The sequence below is a fragment of the Panthera tigris genome, chromosome B2 (assembly GCF_018350195.1).
Source record: "Panthera tigris isolate Pti1 chromosome B2, P.tigris_Pti1_mat1.1, whole genome shotgun sequence".
NCBI classification, from domain to species: Eukaryota; Metazoa; Chordata; class Mammalia; order Carnivora; family Felidae; genus Panthera; species Panthera tigris.
Genome location: NC_056664.1, coordinates 150,892,216 through 150,914,516, shown reverse-complemented (window position 1 = coordinate 150,914,516; position 22,301 = coordinate 150,892,216). Strand labels below are relative to the sequence as shown.

At 44.5% G+C, this 22,301-nt stretch overlaps 1 protein-coding gene across 9 annotated transcripts in view; it reads right to left on the bottom strand.

Annotated features, from left to right (window-relative positions):
• FAM120B (family with sequence similarity 120B) overlaps positions 1–22,301 on the bottom strand; it is a 94,904-nt gene that overhangs the window by 50,858 nt on the left and 21,745 nt on the right. For 7 of the 9 annotated variants that reach the window (XM_042987563.1, XM_042987565.1, XM_042987568.1 and 4 more), the window contains 3 exons: positions 14,951–15,052; positions 6,489–6,661; positions 2,096–2,188 (listed from right to left, as the gene is read on the bottom strand). In XM_042987563.1, the coding sequence (XP_042843497.1) occupies positions 2,096–2,188; positions 6,489–6,661; positions 14,951–15,052 (368 nt within the window). The remainder of the gene's footprint in view (positions 1–2,095; positions 2,189–6,488; positions 6,662–14,950; positions 15,053–22,301) is intronic. The other 2 variants (XM_042987566.1, XM_042987567.1) reach the window with 2 other exon arrangements.

Here is a 22,301-nt window from a genome sequence, read left to right as displayed (position 1 = left end):
TTTTTCACAGAAATATGGCAAACAATCCTAAAATGTGTATGGAACCACAGAAGACCCAAATAGCCAAAGCAATCTTGAGAAACAACAAAGCGGAAGGCATCATGCTCCCTGATTTCCAACTATATTACAAAGCTATCGTGAAACAAAACAGTATGGCATCAGCATGAAAACAGACACAACAATCAATGGAACAGAACAGAAAGCTCAAAAGTAAATCCAAGCATGTATGGTCAATTAATTTGCCACACTGGTTTGGAAGTGCCATCATCAAAAAGACAAAAGATGAGTGTTGGCGAGCATGTAGAGAAAGGGGAGCCCTTGTGCACTGCTGGTGGGAACACAAACTGGTGCAGCCACTGTCAAAAACAGTGTGGAGGTTCCTCCAAAAGTTAAAAATAGAGCTACCGTACAACCCAGCGATCCAACTTCTGTGGAAATATCTGAAGGAAGTCAAGTCACTATCTTGAAGAGATATGTGCACCCCACGTTCACTACAGCATTCTTACTCACAACAGCCAAGATATGAAAACGACCTAAGTGTCTGTCAACTGATGAACAGATTAAAAAAAAAGAGACATGGTATATATACACAACGCAATACTGTATTATTCAACCATAAAGAAAAAAAAAAAGAAATCTTGCCATTTGTGGTAACATGGATGGACCCTGAGGGCACCATGCCAAGTGCAGTAAGTCAGAGAAAGACAAATACCATATGATTTCACTCATATCTGTGACCCTGGGGTGACCAAAATAGGTGAAGGGGGCCAAAAGGTAAGACTTCCAGTGGTAACATAAATAAGCCATGGGATGTACATAGTTAATACTGCTGTGCTGTAGATCTGAGAGCTGCTAAGAGAGGAAACCGTAAAAGTTCTCAGCACTAGAAAAATATTCTGTGACTATGTGTGGTGACAGATACTAGCCAAACTTACTGTGGCGATCATTCCACAATATACACAAATATTGAATCATGTTGAGCACCTGAAACTTCTATAATGTCAATGATACCTCAATAAAAAAAGAATTAGCACTAACCTACTAATAACCCCAAACCCATTATTTAAAATGGGGTCTTGCCAAAGGAGGAAAAAAAGTCCACTTTTAAAATGAACTTTCTTGAATATGATGGATGTAAAAGTGAAAATACAAAAGAAAAAACCCGGCCCTGTTCATTTAATTGGACCACCATGAGAATTAGTTTATGAAGTAAACCTAGTACATAAGAGTTCTGAGATGAGATTAAAAATTGTTTATAAATGAAATTTATCAGGCTTCTTTTTCACTAGAAAGACAAGTGAAAACTAATTCAATTAACTAGAAACTATGGATAAAACTCATTATCATCATCCAATGGCATTTACAAAGCACAGTCTTAAGTTTCCACAAACAACTGGCCTGACCTTGGGGCTTCTTCTAAGAAATAACCATCAGACGTAAGAGGGTGTGGCCACAAAGGAGAGGAGCCGGGGTTAGCTGCAAATGGACTAGTTCGTGAAATTAAAGGAGTAAACACTCGTGAATGGCAGCGTCTGAATAACCTCCAGTGACCAACACTGTTTACTAAACACTTCACAAGCAAGGCACTGGGAAAGGACACAAGGCAGGTGGGATGTAGCCCAGCCCCAGAGAGCAGACACCAAGTCTGGGAGACAAGGTGTGTATGCACCAAAGTCACTAATACCAGAAAAAGGCATCCTGTTCTCCTAAAGTTAGCAAGACTTATAAGGGATCAAACAGACTGCTGTCTTCATATTACTACAACACTGAGACAGGATTAAGAACTGTCAATTTCTCAGCACTGGAAAGAGGCAGCACTTGTGAGCACATGACCCAGCTGTGACACAGGTCTGGATGGCCACTTCCAAGAAATGTGGGACGCCATTTGTACAGAGATCTGCTTGAAGTTCACTAACTCAGCAGGACTCAAGGCTCCGCTGTGGACAGACAAACCACACCACTGCACCAGGAAAACATCTTGGCTAAATATGCCTTTTTATCTTTTCTGTGAAACACCAACCAAAACTAAACAGAACAAAGGGGCGGTGAGGCAGGGTGTCTTCAGAACTGTGACAGTCAGTCAGTCATGCAGTACCTGTAAGTCTACGAGCTGCACAGTTGGTTTTCCTTGGAGGCACAAGGCCTGAGCAATGAAAGCATGCAGATCCTCCAGGCAAAGCGTGTCCACCTGAAAGGGACGGAGAAAGAGAACCAGCATCAGCTCTGGGAAAAACCTGACCCTGCCATGGGCTCAATGGCTAAATGCAGGCACTTGCACAGGGCAGCAGAAGAGGCAGAGGTGAGCAGGAGTCCACAGTCCTGGTGTAAAGCTCTCCATGACGTCCAGGGCCAAGATGGACCAGGCCTGGTCACTCTCTAGCAAGGCAGAAATCTCTGGGATGCCTGGGAGGGGCATGAGCCACAACCAAGCTGGACTCTTACAGCAACACAGGTGATTGTTTTGGGCACCAATTCCCAGGGCTGGCAGTTCAGGGGTCTGTAGTGTGAGCTGGCAAGATCAAGGCTGGATAAACTTCCGCCCCTGCTAGCCCCGGTGAAACCTGTGTACTCAGATCCCAGTCTGACGGAAACCACAACCTCCACATCTGAGCCCCTCCAGTCTTGCATGGAATCGGGGCTAACCAAACTGTGAGTGAAAACAGGGGGGCAGGGGTTTGAAGAACGGATGTGGAAATTCTGGATCTCAAGTGAATGATGGGAATGACGACAGCAGGCTACTCTCGGACACCATCTCCTCTCAGGGTTACGGGCAGTGACTTTGCCAGCTCAGCCACCAAATTCTGCCAGCCAGATGAAAGCACTACACGAAGCCTTGCTAAGCGTTCTCACTGCCATCGTAGGAACACAAGACCTTCTTTCTGGAAGGGAATGCATTCTGTGGCAAGTAAACGCTTGAAGGGGAAAAAATCAGGGAAACAACTACAAACTCATGGATAAGAATTTCGATTCTTTCTCAATGATAAAAATGGCTAATATGTTTAATCCCAATAAAAATGACCCCATCATAAACCAGAACGACTGTTCCCTGGGGACTCCTGCTCCCCCCTGCTCTCCTGGAGAAGCAAATACTTCTGGCATCCGTCACCTCTGCCCCACACAAGGCAGCAACCCTGTCACTACCCTGCCCTGTTCCATTTTTATTCTGAAGAAGTTGTTGCCTTTGTATAAATGACAGCTATAATGATTTCAGGAAAAACACAAAAGTCTACAGATGTATGGTACTCATGACCAAGAAGAAAGGCTCCAATCTACAGAAGCCAGACCAAGCAAAGAACACACTATTTTTCTATTCCATAAGCGCCCACCTCTCTTCTGTTTAGACTGGGTTTGTTCGCATGTAATTCTACTTCTTGCCATTAGCAAGTTTTGAGTAAAATGCCGACTTATGAGAAAAGAATAACTATCTCATGTCATGGTTTTCACACTTAGCTAATTTCATATTCTGCCACCATCTTCGTAGTTAACCAATCTTAAACCACAGCAGACAGTGCCAAATTCTTAATAACACCAAAGTTTTTTTTAGAATTTCACATAACAGACATTATTATTATAAAACATTTGCTCTACTATAAATTATAAAAAAAACGTACACTTGCTCTAATGTAAACTTACTCTTCCAGGGAATTTTCTCAGATAAACTTTTAATAGGAAGTGTTGTTGCTAACTTGGAGGTTATGAGACCACTGAGCTTCTCCATAGGTTCTCTACTACCCACCGTACATCAAAACATTTAACTTAAGCTTGACCGTATAAAAATATAGTATTTTTATAAATTTATATTTTTAGCCTTATGAAACCTAAGAAGATAATGAACCTGTGAATACATTTTAGTACCTTCATCTCAGAGATGCCACTGATGTACTGATTCATTGTTTTTCAGTTTTAAAAAGTCCCCATTTAAATGTGCCCTTTAAGTCAGGCCAACATGTCTACCTCGCGCTGACTCCCACTAGAAGTATTCTTATTTAAAGGTAATTAGTATCACCAGAAAGATAAAAGTGGAAATTTTCCTCCTGATACTTATCTGCTTCAGGTTTACATAAATATATGAGATGTAGAGCTACTGTTGTGTGGTTTGGACTTTTTTCTGCTGGAAATGGGATTTTCATAACTGACAGTCACCTGCACAAGTGACAAGCACAGAGCTGTATGAGTGACCGACACTGGGTCCAACAGCCCGTCTCTTGTGCTGAAAAAGTAATTCAAACTGTGTGTCCCACAAGTTACTGTCCATATGCACACGGTTATTAGGAAGAAAACACACGAATGTTTCTGGATGCGAAGCTATAGCTCTTGGTTATCCACCATTCCCAGTCCCCACTATGGCCCCCTCGCAGCCGAAAATGTGAGCTGATAATGCATGTGTATGTAATAAACACTATCAAAAGAAAAGCAGTTTTATACTTAAAAATCTATCTTCTGTCCATCTATATTTCTAAGTCTGGTACAAATAACGGAACTTTCTACTCAAAACAGTAATGCAGGGTCCCTGGGTGGCTCAGTCGGTTGAGGGTCCGACTCTTTGATTTTGGCTCAGGTCATGATCTCACAGTTCGTGAGATCAAGTCCCATGTTGGGTTCTGCACTGACACTGCAGAGCCTGCTTGGGATTCCCTCTCTTCTGTCTCTGCTTCTCATCCCCACACTCTTTCTCTCAAAATAAATAAATACACATTAAAAAAAAAAAAAGCTTTAAAAAAACCAGTAATGCAAAAACTAAAGTTTACACTGGTGCATGTGAACCCAGTAATGAAGCAGTAAAATCTCTGTGAGTTATTTAGCCATACCACATTTTTACAAAATGCAAAATGCAGAACTAGCTATAGACTGGCAGAGACAAAAGAAAAATTTAGGAAAGAAAAAGAAAAATCAGTGTAACGTGCCCTTGAAATGTAATTCCACGATAAGAATAAGTTTTTTTTTAATTTTTTTAATCTTTATTTATTTTTGAGAGAGAGACAACGTGTGAGGCAGGGAAGGAGCAGAGAGAGAGAGGGAGACACAGAACGCGAAGCAGGCTCCAGGCTCCGAGCCGTCAGCACAGAGCCTGACACGGGGCTCGAACTCATGAACTGTGAGATCATGACCTGAGCCGAAGTTGGACGCTCAACCGACTGAGCCACCTAGGCGCCCCAAGAATAAGTTTCTTAATGATAATCAATAATTCATAAAGTGAATTCAGGTTTGAGAAACAGTCATGTAACTTTCTACTCCAGCCAAGGGAAAATCTGATGGTTATGCCAAAGAAAGAGACCCAAGATCTGTCACATCGGAGCCCAGAGTAGAAGGCAAGATGGCTCAAAGGGGTTGAGAATACAGGAGCTCTAAGTGGGCTAAAGAAATAGAGAAGTGATTGCAAAGGTCTTTTTTTATTGTTGCTGTGACAAAAGTGAGACAAAAGTCATTTAAAAATAATACAGCCAAGGAAGGGAAGTGGGAGAGGGAGTGATCCAGTCCTTCCTTACCCTGCACTTGGGCAACTATTAACAAGGCAAGCACTAGGGCACATGGGTGGCTCAGTCGAGAAGCACCCGACTTTGGTTCAGGTCACGATCTCGCAGTCTGTGAGATCAACCCCGTGTTGGGCTCTGTGCTGACAGCTCAGGAGCCTGGAGCTGCTTCGGATCCTGTCTCTCCCTCGCTCTCCACTCCTCTTCCGCTTGTGCCGTACGTCTCTTTGTCTCACAAATAAACCTTAAAAAATATTTTTTTAAAAAGGCAAATACCTTCATGCGCCTTTATAATTCTCACACATTAAGTGTAAAACTAAAGAAACAAACTGTCCAACTTGTTGAGGAACACCAATCAAGACCTAGCACTGCACCCTAACTCGAGGCCTCCAACCCCGGGTTTATCTGGGCAAGGAGGACACACACTGTGACGACAGTGATCCTAGTGGACACTTTATTGGGCCCTTCTACAAAACACGTTTCATGTGTCCCACAATGCAATGCCCCAGTAACCCCAGGGAGTAACCGTACCGCGTCCCAGACTGGGGTAGGGAAGTGCTTAGTAAACATCTGGAGAGGAGCGAGCGACTGCACCTCGGACAGTGGAAGTAAGCTGCCAGGAACCCTGGGCCTTCTCACCACAACACTGGACCCCAGGACGGGAGCCACCTCCCAGACAGTGACAGCCACAGGGGAGGCACCACATGAGTCAAAATGCTTGGAAAGCATAAGCAAAGTGAAAGCAGGTTCCCTCACCTGCAAGGTCTCCCCAGCCTTCACTAAACTTACGTGCACTGCAAGCCTCCAGGTCCGACAGCAGACGGGCCTCTGACATGTGTGCCAACATGGAACCCGTGTTTTAGTTAGAGAACCGCGGGGGGCTAGCGCTCGTGGGGTAGATGCTGGAAAGATGGCACGGGAAAGAGTCCGCAGCCACACCCCAGGCCACCACCCTCCCACAGGCAAGGGCAGGAGTGAGGAGCCACTGCAGCACCCAGAGTGAGGAGCTCAGGTCACCTGCACGAAGAGGTAGGTCAGGAGGCAGCACAGCGCTTTAAAGGGATTCTCCACCGCCTGCAGCTCTTCTCTTGAGGAGGAGAGGTCGAAGCAGCCTAGCAGCGCGTCCAAGCGCCGGGCTTGTATCCCTGCGTCTTGGTTCAGCCACAGTAATTTCAAGTTAGGGGTTCCCCCTAGGTAAAAGCACAAACTCCATTTATCATTATCCTTTGCACCACCAAGTTATCACATGCTTCTTGTAGAAATACAATAAAAGAATAAAAGACACTAACCTCTCTTCTCTTTCTGACATCCTTGGGCTTTAGGGCTTAAAGAGCTAGAAAGTAAACATGGACAGACCTACCTGGTTAAAAGAAACAAACCCTAAAAGGCCAGCACGTATGTACTTCATTGAGAACATTCTTCTTTTCTTAAAGGCGGTGCTTTGAGGGAAATGAGGGCTTTTTTCCTACCTGCGCTGCATCCTGCGTTGTGAGGAGTGCTTTTCAGAGTATGTGTCAAAGGCCCTGTCTCAGGGTGTGAGAAACAACACAGCCACATGAAACGCTGCTGGAAAGGCCACCAACTGACCCTGTTAGCGTGTTCTCTTGTTCCCCTAACCAGCAGTTTCCAAACTTGAACGTAAAAAGAACCCGCTGCAAAGACAGATATAAATGTAAAAACCACGTTTTCCTGGGTCCTACACGCAGAAAGCCCGCTCCACCAGCTTGAGAGTACCTGGAGTGTGCACTGAACAGCCTGCAGGCGTGGGTGCAGGGCATCTGGGGACCCCATGCTTTCCAAAGCATGTCCCTAAAACTAGTAAGCAGAAATTCCTAACATAATTTTTAGTGTTTCATTTCTATGTTTTACATATACGTTTAAATTATTAGGGTAAAATAAAACAAAGAGACAGCCGTTACTCATTTCCTTAAACCACAACAAATGACAGTGTGGGTCTGCAGGAAGGACAGAGGCCTCGCTGGTGCTGGCAGACAGAGCTACAGATTCCGGGCCGAGCCAGGTCCCTGTACGGGCAGCTGCTGGGCATTTCTGTAGGGTCATGCCTGAAAAGCCAGGACAGCTGGGGTCTAAAACCCAGTAACCAAATGGCATCAGAATTAAATGACTCAAAAAGGAAGCTCTTTTTTCCTTATATCGCTCACAGTATGATTTAACATTCTCAGTTGTGTATCTCCCACCATCAAAAGTGAAACAACCGAGCAAAGTCACCTGCATTTCTGAAATGGCTGAAGTGTTTCCTCTATCAAAAAACATTTATCATTATTCTGGGGAGAAAAAAAAATCATTTTTCTCTTTAAAGACTGAAAATACTAAAGATAACTGGCAAAAAAAAAAAAAACCCAGACCCAATCTCCCGCGCTAGTTAATAAGACAGAGATACTACTCCAAGGTGATCACAATGGTCAGTCATGACTTCCCAGAAACACGCTTTTCAGGGAAATAATCATCTTGCAGCGACAGCAAACCGTAGCCCATGGGCCAAATGCACTTCATCCTGTTTCTGTAGGCCCATAAACTAAGAATGGTTCTCGGAGGTTTAAATGACCGAAAAAAATCAAAAGAAAAATATTTCTCAATGTGAGAAAATTACATGAAGTGCCAATTTCAATGTCCCTAAATAAAATTTTATCGAAACAGCACCACACTCATTCATTCTTGTGCTGCCTGTGGCTCCCTGCGCAGTCTGAATGCAGAGCTGGGTAGCAGCACAGAGACCACATTGCCCCCAAGGTCTAAAATATTTACATCTAACTCTTTGCAGAAAAAGTTTGCCAAGCCCTGATCTAAGGTAAGGGATGAATATCCCATTATCACAGTTATTTCAAATATACTAAAGTAGTTGAAAAACATTTTTTCTGACTCTACCCTCCCCAAGTCATGCATTGTAAAAAACTTAGGAAAAAATAGCATAAATAAAATAAAAATAAAAATCATCGACAACCCTGTCACTCAGATATAGCCATATTTTAAAACATAGCTTCTGGTCCTTTTTTCAGTGCATGTAAAGCATTTACCCACCCAGCTAAGAGGCCAAGTCCCCATTACAATGCAAGGGGATGGACAATGAAAGATTTTACTTGTGTTTCATTTGCTTACACATAAGAGTTTAATACAGGAAGAATGAGCTTCATGAGATATATTTAGAGCCAAGTATTGTGGCAGTAATGAACATGAGATGTTCTGAACAAACAATGTGACATGCTGATGGCAGTTACTCCCACCCTTAGCGTCATCTGGGAATCTGTTAAAACTGCCAATTCTTGGGGTGCCTGGGGGGCTCAGTTGGTTAAATGTCCGACTTCGGCTCAGGTCATGATCTCACGGTTCGTGAGCTCGAGCCCCACGCTGGGCTCTGTGCTGGCAGCTCGGAGCCTGGAGCCTGCTTCGGATTCTGGGTCTCCTCCTCTCTCTGCCCCTCCCGCCTGCCTGCCTCTCTCTCTCTCTCTCTCTCAAAAAATAAATAAATATGTATATTTTTTAAATTACCAATTCTTGGGGCCCTGCCCCAGGCCTCCTAAATCTAATTCCAGGGGGCAGGGGGCAGCAATCTGTTGTAACATGCTCTCCACGTGATTCTGGTGCAGGCAAAGTTTGAATACCACGAAACAGCTAAGAAATAATTTACGCAGACAAAAATAACTTAAAAAAAAAAAAGCTAAAAAATCAATTACATAAACAAGAATAACTTACCAATAATTAAATTGGTTCTTGAGGTCTAATGATAAAATAGATTATAGAAAACCACCAGTTTGAAAAATCATGTCCTCAGAAATTAGAGAATTTTAATCCTAAATTCAATCAATTATTCAGTCAGAAATAGGCACTGAACACTCATTTGCATGTTAATGTAGGAGGTAAGACACCACCACAGCCTTCTCCAGAACGTGAGGGTCTTTGTCTTTAATACAAGACCACATATTCTGGAGCTGTCATCATTTCATGCCACAAGCAGTACTCGCTGGGCTGTAAAGGGGACCCTCTGATGACCCCATGTAACAGCTGTAATTATAAGGTTGGTTCTCTTCCTAAGTACTATCCACAGATATACTCCTCAGTTGATACATTTCATCATCTTAAGCCACAAAGGGTGAATTTCTTTGAAGGATCATTTACATTAGTTCTCTTCTACTCGTAAACTGACTCTAGTCAAAGTGGTGTTTAACCTTGGTATGATAACCCAAGAGGTTGGGCCTACCTAACACAAAAGATACTGTTAGTAATTTCAATTTAAGGTGCGCCCAAGTGGCTCAGCTGGTTGAGCATCTGACTCTTGATTTCGGCTCAGGTCATGATCCCAGGGTTGTAGGATCGAGCCCTGCATTGGGCTCTGTGCGGAGCATGGGGCATGTTTGGGATTCTCTCTCTCCCTCCCCCCAACTTGTGTGCTCCCTCTCTGAAATAAATAAAATGAAAACCAAAATTAAAAGAAACCTAATCTGGGGGCACTTGGGTGGCTCAGTTGGTTAAGTGTCCAATTCTTGCTTTCAGCTCAGGTCATGATCTCCTGGTTCATGGGATCGAGCCTCATGTCAGGTACCATGCTGATGGCTTAGAGCCTGGTTGGGATTCTCTCTCTCCCTCTTTCTTTGCCCTTCCCCCCACTCATGTACACATGCTCTCTCTCAAAGTAAATAAACTTAAAAAAATTATTAAAAAAAAACCCCATGAAACCTATTTTGATCAGAATTGAAAGGCAGATCAGCTCAGAGCTCCTCTCTTTCCACCACACCCACCCACACCCACACCCACACCCACACACACCCCTCACTCCTGGGGACAGACAAGACTGGGCCAGAAAAGATCAAGGGTGGCCCCTAGACTTCCCCCAGAGCTCCATGGGCAGCTGAGATGTTTCAAAGAGCCACAGACCTAAAAAATCAATCTCACCTTTAGGTCATCAACTAGCATCGCATCTAAAACACATCAGCTTCAAAAACCTGCTTATGTGACTTGGTAAAAGATTTTGTGTGAACAGATGGTCAGGAAAGCCTAGGAGCCCTCCGGGGGACCCGAGCCCACAGAGGTGGGGCAGAGGGCTAGGGAAGGAAGTCACTTCTGTGAATGGCAAGGGTGAAGACCTTCTCGAGAGATACCTGGACGACCCACTGTTGGCAAAGGGCTGCTGGCTGCACCTCTTGAGTAACAAAGCAATAGAGCAATGGTTCTGTTTGTGTTTTTACAGCAGTGAACACGACTGAGTAAAGACACTCTTGAGACTCTAAGCCATGGCCATTGTGTACACTTTTTATATGGAAATATGTATTTCAATAGCTGTGTCTTAAGACTTATCTTATGGCTATCTCCCTTGCACATCACTAGGGTGATAAAAACCACACACCTGTCTGGTTTGTGCCCACTGTCAGGATGTGACTGATGAGGGTTCTCAAAGTTAAATACATCTTATGTCTCATGTTTACCTGGGAAGACTTTATTAGTTCATGAGTTTGATTTACATGAATATTTGTTTAATAGAGCATTCCTGGCCAAAATAAAACAAAATTAAAATCCCTGAGGACTTATATGTGAACTGAATCCTCACTATGGCTGGGTAAACTTCAACAGCCTATTTATAATGAGGAAAAAAAAATCATTCAGCTATAAACAGAGTAGAATGCATTAATAACATATTCAGCTCTAAACGTACACGGATGAAATGTCTAATTTCACGCTTGCGAAACGACACTGTTATACCACATCTACCTAATGCACTCAAAATACAGTGAATGTGGCTATAAAAAGCAGTGTGAAATTCAACTGTTGGCTTATGACTCAAATGTGTATTTGTAACACATTATCCGACAAATCTTCAAACTATTTTTACAAATGGAAAGAAAACCACAACTGAGGTTTTAAACCCATTTCTCTCTTTTTTAAAAATGTTTATTTATTTATTTATTTATTTACTTACTTACTTACTTACTTAGGGAGAGAAAAGCATGTGCACACAGCGGGGGAGGAGCAGAGCGAGGGAGAGAGAGAATCCCAAGGAGCCCAGCACGAGGCTCCATCCCACAAAGGCGAGATCATGACCCACGCTTGTATCAAGACACCTCACTGACTTGAACCACCACGGCCCCCCAAACCCATTTCTCTTGATCCAAGATCTCAGGTAGGCAGTTCCAGAAGTGGGCCATCCTGTCATCACCTCCTCACCTGGTGTGCATCCGATGGCAGCTGGGGATTTCTACTCACCACCCATAGAAGCTGACAACATTTGACAACTTTCTTGATCTGCACCCATCAGGTGTCAAGATGAAAAGTGTCAACAGTATACAGAAGAGAGGCTGAAATCAGAAAGCTTCACTACCACTTCCCAGCAAATGAGACATGAGTTAAACACAGCCCTTCTTTCAGGAAATGTACCATTTCATGTCATTTCACTCTGTAAAAGTCTCCTAAGAGGACCTGAAAGATTTTGGTGAGTAAAATGTCCTTATATAGCCAGAAATACTAAGTTTATTTACTGATTCTTGAACAACACTTGACAAAAACTGCAGGTAGACAAGTTGCCAATTAGAAGTCTATAATCAGCTGTCCCAGGTTTCTAAAATAAGGGTATGCTTATGGGGACTGAAAAATGACAATGGGGGGGGGAGAAAATCACTACTACTTTGTCCAAGGGAAAAAAATCTCCAATTCTGGAGATAAAAATGCTATTTCTAATGCCTGCCCGTTGTTTGCTCCAAGACTCATTCCACGAAATGCAGAACACTGGTAAGTGAGGAAGAAGAAAGAAAGCGGGTTGCATGTCCACAGACTCTTCAAGAGCTATGTCTGGGGAAAGGAAGCTAGATTTCAAGGTACACCCTTCTTGCATCATTGGAAACAGCATGTCTCACGATATGTGGTGAGATAAATGAGAGCTGTAACACGTAGCAACACGTGATCCCTGTAACACAGATTAGGCATTCGCACATACATCTGACTGTCTACAACCTGCACACACACACAAATACACACACACACACACACACACACACACACGGGACATCTGACTGTCTAAAACCTACATACACACACAGGGGACATCTGTCTACAACCTGTACACACACACACAGGGGACATTTGACTGTCTACAACCTGCACACACAGGGGAACACAGGAAGATCAGTGAGCAACCTGAATAAAATATGCCAGTGATGACATTTACTTTTCTGCTCCCTGACTGGTCAGTTTTAATTCTTTCTCCTTTTTAGGTAACCTCTGCAATTTTTCTGCTCCCCTGTTTCCTTTCCATTTTGTTGAAAAATATCTTATGATTTCTGTTTTATTTCCACTATTTAAGAAAGCAAGCTGTATCAAATGTGCTGTTAGAAGAAAGCCTTTAAGAGAAAAACACTCTGGTCTCTCTACCAGGAGATTCACTGAAAATATAACATTTATGGAATCAACCTGATTGAAGCTCTCTCAGGAGAACAAGAAAAATCAGACGTGTGTCCTGAGGTGACACTCCTTCCACCGACAGCACTACTGGCCTCACTTGGGAACAAGGACTCTGATCAGACCTCAGGGGCATTTCACACCCACATGAGAGGCACCTACAGGTGTCAAGTCTTCTGATGTAGGTGTAAGGAAAGCCCCGGTCAGAGGATTCCATGGTTTTTAACCACATGTAGTCTCAGCTTCGGAAAACGCCTGTCACAGAAGCATGGACAGTCTGTTCCTCCATTTTAGTTTAAAAACCATTTGGCATGTTTCCTCATGGATACAGAAAAGTATTTAATATTAAAAAAAAAATCTTGTTAAAAAAGTGGCGGGGGGGAGGGGGGAACGCCTGGGTGGCTCAGTCGGTTAAGTGTCCAACTCGATTTCAGCTCAGATCACGATCCCAGGGTCATGGGATGGAGCCCAGCAGCGGGTTCCGGGCTGACAGTGGAGCCTGCTTGGGATTCTCTCCCCCCTCTCCCCTCCTCTGCCCCTCCCCCGTTTGTTCTCTCTCTCTCCCCCCCCCCCCACTTGCACATGCTCTCTCACTCAAAAAATAAATTTAAAGTTTTGTCATTTTTGTATCATTAACACAAGCATAGACAAGCAGAGCGACTCATGTACATTATCAGCAATGGAAGCTCAGGACCACATCCAGGTCACTGGCAATGGGGGACAAAGGAGCCTTTCAGACCCGGCCCTCTGCACGAGCTCTTCCTAGAGCAGAGCCCGGCACGCTGCCCCGCGTGGGTCTGCATCACAGGCAGAACCTTGTGGGGCCAGTCGTGCCAAGGAGACTTTTTGCATAAGCCCCAGAAGGAGTCTCTGTGATAATTTTATGACTTCCAGAGTTTATTAAAACATTTTAGGGAGTGGCCTTTAAAACTAACTCATAATATAATGACGAATAGCCAAATATTCTCTTTAATTCAAACCATTTAGAAAACTATAATAATCCCTTTTCATATTATTTTTGGAAAGACACAATAAGATGGAAATAATAAAACATTTTTGAAAAATCATTTTGGTTATCCTTTCAAAATATTTCTTGCTGTAAACACAAATGTCAATTCATCTTCATTTGTTTTTTTGATAAGTACCTTTTTAGGTGTGCGTCTATCACTGACTGAGAGAATAAGGAAATATTCTCTATAATAACTTTCCTCACCTTCTCCCCCAGTACAATTCTATTTAGGAGAAAAATACTTTGCAGTGCTCACATCCTTATTTGGTAAACTACAGGCCCATGTGATTAAAAATAATAGTGGCATGAGAGAATTTAATGCATACAAAAACGGATTATCAAAATTTTAGAAAATATCTGTTCTCTGAAACAATGACAAGGGACACTAAAAATAAGCCCTCACCCCCCCCCCCCTTGGACCTGCCTCTGTGTAGAACACCACCTGAGTCATAAATCCGTGCTCTTGTGTAGGTACCAAGAACTCACAGGAAGAAAGGACTTCAGCTAATTTCTAGGGGACTTTGTTTTTCCTTCCCTCCCATTAAGGGTTTTAAGATAACACTCGTGGAAGGAAAATCTACTTTTCCAGCCGAAATAACTTCCCTTTCTCTTCCCTTTTCAGTTCATCAAAACACACTTCCAGGGGTAGGGAGGAGACAAGAGTTAATTTAATCAGAATATCAAGAACCCAACCCTGTGAATTTGGTGGACATTTACTGAGTGATGACCAGGCACGAGGCCTGGGGATCTGGCAGCAATGGGCTCAGACCCGCAGCCATGCTCCTCTCGGAGTGGCTCGCTCTCCCCTAGTGCGGCCCTTGAACAGAGCACAGGTGGGGTGAGGCAGTCAGGCAGCAGACTGGCCCAGACTGTTCCCAGCTGTCGAACGCCCTTTCCTCTGCTATGTTTGAATGTTGTTAGACAGATACACTCCTCTTGGGCCCAGGGTTAAAATGAAAATTGGCTTACGCGCAGTTCTAGAAAAATATGTTTCCACAATGGATCCATTACTGGATTTGTTATCAAATGGTGAACAGATTTGATTTATTGAAACCAAAGCTGTCTGTACCTGGAATGTTCATCTGCAGAGGCCTGACGAGGTCCGGGTGCCTCAGTGGGTTCCCAGAGTACACAAACCACTCCTTGACAGTGGGGCAGGTGCTGGCGCCATCTGAGTAGAGACAGCCGGATCAATAGATACGCATGAGTACCGACACTCGTCACCAGGCTAACAGTGAGACAGACCCAGCTCCCCCGGGCACCAATTTCAAGCTGGTGAGTACAGGGAGTCCTTACATCCAAGGTCACTGAGAGGGACCTCAGGCATCCAACAATTAGTTCCGTACCCTCCGATCCCATTTCAACAAGAACAAGAACCTCTGGGGTGGGAGAGCCGGCAGGATAACTTGGGTAAGTAAGCAATGATGGAGGGCAGAGGTAACCACCTAGATGGTTCCTATAATGTCCTTCCTTTTGGGCCCTCACACTGCTCCACATAGCATTTAGTGAAAACTGGGAGGACAGTCCTTTCTGGTCTTCAATCTACTATTTAATGCAACTATCAAGACTACTATGACATTAGACAATTCAAAAAGCTGGTAGGAATAATATAGAATGAAGGCATTTCTGGGACGCCTGGGTGGCTCAGTTGGGTTTAGAATTCGACTCTTGATTTCGGCTCAGGTCACGATCCCAGGGTCATGGGATCCAGACCCCTGTGGGGCTCTGCGCTGACAGTGGAGCCTGCTTAAGATTCTCTCTATCTCTCCCCCCTCCCCTGTTCATGTGTGTGCTCGCTTGCTCACTCTCTCTCTGTCAATAAATAAATAAAGTAAAAAATAAAACAGGCATTTCTGTATGCTGGATCATTAACTGCTATTAAAAATTCAGTTTATGGGGCACGTGGGGGGCTCAGTCAGTTAAGCGTCCGATTTTGGCTCAGGTCATGATCTCGACCTTCGCAAGTTCGAACCACACTCAGACTCTGTGCTGACAGCTCGGAGCCTGGAGCCTGCTTCAGATTCTGTGTCTCCCTCTCTCTCTGCCCCTTCCCCTGCTCACATCTACATCTCTCAAAAATAAATAAACGTTTGAAAAAGAAATTAGAAAAAAATTCAGTTTGTCTTCTGTTCTACCTTACTCCGTAAGCAAAGGTGGAAGGTGGCTCTCCTACTGCACACACTCGCCTAGCTTGGGGTCTCCGGGCTGCTGTCTCTTCAGCACCCAAACCTCCTGCCTCCACGCCTGCCTCCCCTTCCCCAGGGCCCTCTTGACCACCCCCTGACCCTTTGAGGTCTGGTTTCCTTCCCCACACGGCCCAGCCCTGCTTAGACTGTCTTCAGACTCACCCCACCCAAGCCATTGTCCATGTAAATGCAGGCTTTTTGGTTTTTGCTTTTTTACAATGAAAGTTAGACCAGGCTGACACCCTAAATGGAAATCGCACAATAAAGCCCAAGGTGCCAGCATAAGAGTGTAGACCTGGGAGCACGTAGAGCCCCGCAGCCCCCGCCCCACCGCACGCCGTGTGCCCTGGCGTCCTCACCTAGATCTGCACACGGCGGGCCTGCAGCACCCCTAGGTCTCTGGCTCACCAGTGCCTGGGGTTGTGTGCTGCTCGGCTGGGCCCCCGAGGACCCCAGCTCTGGCTCACATCCTGCTCCCCGGCTAGAGCACCTCCCATCCTCCACCCCACCATGCCCTTTCTCATCTCCACATGTGGATGTGGTCCACACCCCTCCCCTCTCCCCTTCCTCCACTCAAGACCTGCGTGCTTCCCCACCACGGTTCTCTGGCCGACACTGCACGTGCCTGCTTACTCCCCTCATCACTGCCCACCCGACCGAGCTCCTGGGACCAGGAGAGAGTCGTCGTCATGGTCCCAGGGCAGATGCTTACTAACTTTAATGAACATATTGAACTTAGCCTAAATCCCACACATACAAAAAGAAAAAGAAAAAAAGAAAATCTGAATAGTATTCTTACGGCTGCTAAAAAAACAAACAAAAACACCCAACCCACTTTCTACGTAATTCTCTTGGCCAAGGTGTTCACCACCCTAAAAAATAGTCAGCTGAGCGAATGGTGTTCTAAGCCACTATTTCCAAAAGGAGAGCATTCTCTCACACCCAAGACAAACGTCACCGGCTTTCGGCGTCTCGCTGGATGAGGACACTCAACCACCGGCACGCGCCTAGTCTGCCGACTGTCTCCTTAGCAAGACTGAAACATTTACAAAACCACATTTTATGTCATCTTTCATCTACAACTGCTCCAAATCTCTAAATATAAGGGTTTGGGGTTGACTTCTCAGAGTTTTAATTCCAAATAACATGAGAAGAAAGCAGTTTCATGATAGGCACTGGTATCCTTTATTAAACAACACCAGGTACATTGTCTTTTATTTCCTCCCCTGTTAAGACCTAGAGAAGTCAGTTTTTGGACACATATTCCAAGAGAAATGCCACACAGCAGTCACTTACTCGGCTACCATCCAGGAAGAGCTGCCCAGCCCAGTGAGACCAGCTCAACAGGATCCATACACCCTGCTGCTGTGCAAGGCACGCACTGGGCCGAAGACCAGCAGAGACCCCGGCTTCCCCCTCTTCTCCAGAATTCTCATCAGCACAGACAGCAAATTCCTTCTTTTCTCCACGATTTAGGCCAGTAGGGTTAAGTCCACATTAACCCTTAACAAAGTTTCTCTTAATTAACAAAAGAACAAAAGCTTTTGCTTTTAAGGTGACTGACTTAAACCCAATGAGTTTCATTGACCACACAATACAGTCACGGAACAAGAGTGAACCACGCTGCTGAAAACGCAGTACCTGTCAGCTACTGACCACACAGAGGCTTGAATATGAAAACCCGCAATTTCTATCACATAACAAATTAGCTAGCCAGAGGATTAAAGTTAAAGCCGCCCTGCTGATCTGAACTTTCACTCCCTAAATGAACTTTTATCTGAAGCTGTGGGCCAGGATACAGGAAGTGACAGAGATATTAATACATGAGTATTTTTCTGAGGTGCAGGGCAAGTAAAGGAGCATTAAATCACTTTGTGGGTTCTGCCCCTCCCCGTGTGAGCTGCTGGGCAACAGGGACACCCAAGGTGCGTCCTCACTTCCTTCCTCTATCATGAGAGGCCACAAGGGCAGTGCACGGTAGCTAGAAAATGTCAACATTTACAAGAATTAAGTTTTATAGTCTGGTTAATGACTTTTCCAAACCTAAATATTCAGATGGCAGCATTTTCACTTTTATTCAAATTATCCCTCTCACAGACGCGGTTAAACTCCGCAATCCTTCCAAAACCCAGAGCTAGATGTAAAGTGCTACCTGAGATCCTCTTAAAAGAAACAGATACTGCTGAAAAATCCTAGAGTTCAGCCTGTTATCTGGGGTGCCACATAATTTCAGAGATTTTTCTATAAAACTCCTTAAAGAAAACAGAGGCAATAAACTCTTGGACATTGGTGCGAGCGATACTTTTTTGGATCTGTCTCTTGAGGCAAGGGCAACAAAGGCAAAAATAAACTATTGGGACTTCATCAAATTAAAAAAACTTCTGCACAGTGAAGGAAACCATCAACAAAACCAAAAGGCAACCTACTGAATGGAAGAAGATATTTACGAACAGCATATCCAATATGGGGTTAGTATACAGAATATATAAAGAACTCCTACAACTCAACACTAAAGAATCAAACAATCTGATTAAGAAATGGGAGAGAGGTCCAGAACAGACATTTTCCAAAGACATCCAACAGACATCTTTCCAAAGATGGCCAACAGACACACGAAAAGATGCTCAGTGTCACTCATCATCAGGGAAACACAAATCAAGACCACAATGAGATGCCACCTCACACTTGTCAGAATGGCTAGAATCAAAAAGACAAAAACAACGAGTGTGGGGGAGGACGTGGAGAAAAGGGAACCCTTATTCACTGTTGGTGGAAGTGGAAACTGCTGCCACCGCTACGGAAAACAGTATGGAGGCTCGTCACAAACCTAAAATAGAAATACCACGTGATACAGTAATTTCATTTCTGGGTATTTACCCTGATAAAATGAAAACACTAATTTGAAAAGATATGTGCAACTCTATGTTTGTGGCAGCGTTATTTACAATAGCCAAGACATGGAAGCAGCCCAAGCTGTCCACCGATAGACGAATGGATAAAGGTACACACACAAACACAGAGGAATTATCAGCCAGCCATAAAAAGGAATGAAATGCTGCAACAACAAAGATGGATGTAGAGGGTCTTATGCTAAGTGAAACAAGCCAGATGGAGAAAGACAAGTACCATATAATTTCCACTGGTACGTGGAATCTAAAAAAAACCAAAACAGATGTACAAACAGAAAGAGACTCATAAATACCGAGAAAGCGGAGGTTGCCAGAGACGAGGTGGGGGGTGGGAAGGGTGGATGAAATAGCGGAAGGGATTAAGGAGACGACTTCCAGTTACAAGGTAAATAAGGCACGAAGACGAAAGTAGAGAGTAGGTAATGCAGTCAATAATTTGGGAATAAGCTTGTATGGTGACAGATGGTAACCATACTTATCATGCTGAGCTTTTTTTAATTTATATAAATGTCGAATCACTGTGTTGTACACCTAAAATGAATATCGTATGTCAACTACACTTCAATTAAAAATGTTAAAAATTAAAAAAATAAAACTCTGTTTAACAGGAAAAACAAAATTTCAGAGGTTTTAATCTGGCATGCACTTTGAAACTACAGCAGAAACATGGGCAACAATTCAGTGTGTCTGAATTGAAATGAAATAATCTTCTTAAATGCCTAAAAATCAAGAAAAAGAGAAGAGGAAATTAAGTTTGGTAATTCCTAAAAGAAAAGGCTGATTTCTCAGACTTTCGACTTGCCAGGCTGCGCGTGCAAAGGAGTGAAGAACTTGAGAAAAGTTCTCTGCTAGTTTACCTCCCTTCAAGCTGTAACATTTTATACGGAAAAAGGAAAAAAAAGACATAATCAAACTTGGTCTTCTGCTACTCCCAAAGGACGGACACACGGCTCCACTGCGTACGATCTTCTGTATGTAACGAAGACACCTCTTCTCGGAGCAAAGTTGTGGAAGTGTCCACACTGGCAGTCCCTCCCCAGGAAAACTCTGCCTCGCTTATGCCCACCGCTCCTCCCCAGGCGTGTGCTGGGGCAGCGGCGGGCAAGGGGCGAGACAGTGAGGAGAAGCAATGTTGATCACAACCTCTCAATTACTGGGACTTCCAAGTTTGATAACATCCCTCAGGCTTTTAAAGAAAGAGATCTGTCCTTAGGGTTCTGTAATATTTTTATACTCCTAGTTTAATCTATGCTTATATGTGGCCTTAGTCCTGAAAAAGTTAAAAAAGTTCCCCAAACATACTCTCTTGTGTACACGTATCTAGGATTTTAATGAGCCAGTGGCCTGGACAGTGACCATTTACCCACGGGGCTGGCCGCCCCATCAGGAGAGCACCAGCCTCCTCCAGCTGTGTGGGGGTCCCTAGAAGGGCGCTGGGGGAGAAGGAGGGCAGAATGGCAAGGGAAGAGTGTGACCCCCCCCCCCAACCGCAGACGGCTGCCTGCGTGCACGGCTCTGGCCGGCCTCTCCGTCGGCAGAGCGGTAAAGGAGGACACACTTTGCCTTTGCTTCGGCACCTTCCTGAGTTTTTTCCATTTCCTAAAATGTATAAGGCTTCACAGTGATGTAAGCTAAGCTTTTCATTAGGAGACAGTCAGAACCTGAAGTAAAGTGAGAACGGGCATGAAGGCAGGATGGGAGGAGGCGGGAATGACGGCAGCCGGTCTGGGGCCATGACACCACCTGGCCGTCTAAACAGCACACAGTTGGCCAGACAGAATACACGGAGGAGAGCTGCCAGCCAAGCACCTCAATATAATCAGAGGAGGTGGAGTACCCAACAGACCAGCCATCCGAGCTATACCCAAAACTGGGGACTCTGAAGCGCCTGCCTATCAATCCAGTGCCCGTGCTTTTTGGCTCAGGCCTCCGGTGTCGGCGGCTGCGCGAGTTTAAGACTCAGGGTCTACACCTGTGGGGTGAGAGGCGCCTTTGGTTCTAAATCTCACTTTAGTCAAGTGGCTCCCACCTGCCGGTCAGACTGGGCTCAGAGAAGGCTGCTTGCCTGTGGGACCTGAAAGCCCATCACTCTTTCTCCTGTGTCTGAAATTCCACCGTTACAGTCCTCTTCTAAGGAAAGCTTTGCTAAGTGGAAATACTCCTGAAATGGTCATATTTTAAACATATACTCAAAAATCAGATCGCGAATCACCTAATTTATACTAAGAATCTGCAGGGCACAGTAAAATGCCACCTGAACAGTCTCTGCTAGCTCAGCTGACAGCAAACGGGGACAAGGGACATCAGACAAACAAGCCCATAAACAAACTGTGACGAGATCAGAACAAACATACACGGTCCTTTTTTGATAAAGGAGTAAGGGAGGAATTTGGGGGAGGTAGTTTTTAAGGGCATAAGGAACAAACAGAATTGATCAGAATGGCCTGAGCTAGAAAAAAGTAAAAGTTGTATCTGTCAACATGGATATAGTTTCTAGAGCATTGCAAGTAGATGGGACCACTTGGGTGTAAAGGGGTCAAATGCAGTGTGAGGACCTCCCACATGTGGGGGTCGGCAGAGAGCAGGGGCTGGGGGAGGAAGGCCGGGAGGGACGTGGGCCATCGACGTGGGGTCCCAAGCAGAAAGCTGACCGCCAGGGAGGAGCTGGCGGACAGACAGTGTCTGCAGAGAGCAGACAGGTGGAGGACTCACTGGGGCACCAGGCCTTGATGGAGAAAGGAAGTAGAGATGGAAACTTTTCCATATGTTGACAATGAAGTGGTGAAATGTTCCCACAGTGTAGGAAAAACAAACCAGGAATTAGAAGATTAAGAAACACAGAGTATCATCCTAGGAAGTAAAACATCCATTTCTTAGCAGTTCTAATAACAGAAACAGAGACAACAGAGAGGAGAAAAATTTGTAAACATAAAGGGTAAAGAAGCTATCATTAAAACTTTGCAGAGAAAAGAGAGGCACCAAAAAAGGAACTAGAATCACACTGGCATCACACTGGCGCTGACTTCATCAGCGCCCCTGATACTAGAGCAGGGTGGGAGGTGGCCAAGGTGGGGGCAGAGCTGCTTGGCCAGTGTTCCCACCGACACCTCTATATCTGGACAAATTTCTTTTTTTTTTAGTTTATTTATTTATTTTGAGAGAGAAAAATATTCATTTATTTTGTGTGCTCACGAAAGCAGGGGAGGGGCAGAGAGAAGGGGAGAGAGAGTCCCAAGTAGGCTCCGCACCATCAGAGTACAGCCCCATGTGGGGCTCGAACCCACAAGCTGCGAGATCATGACCTGAGCCGAAATCAAGAGTCGGA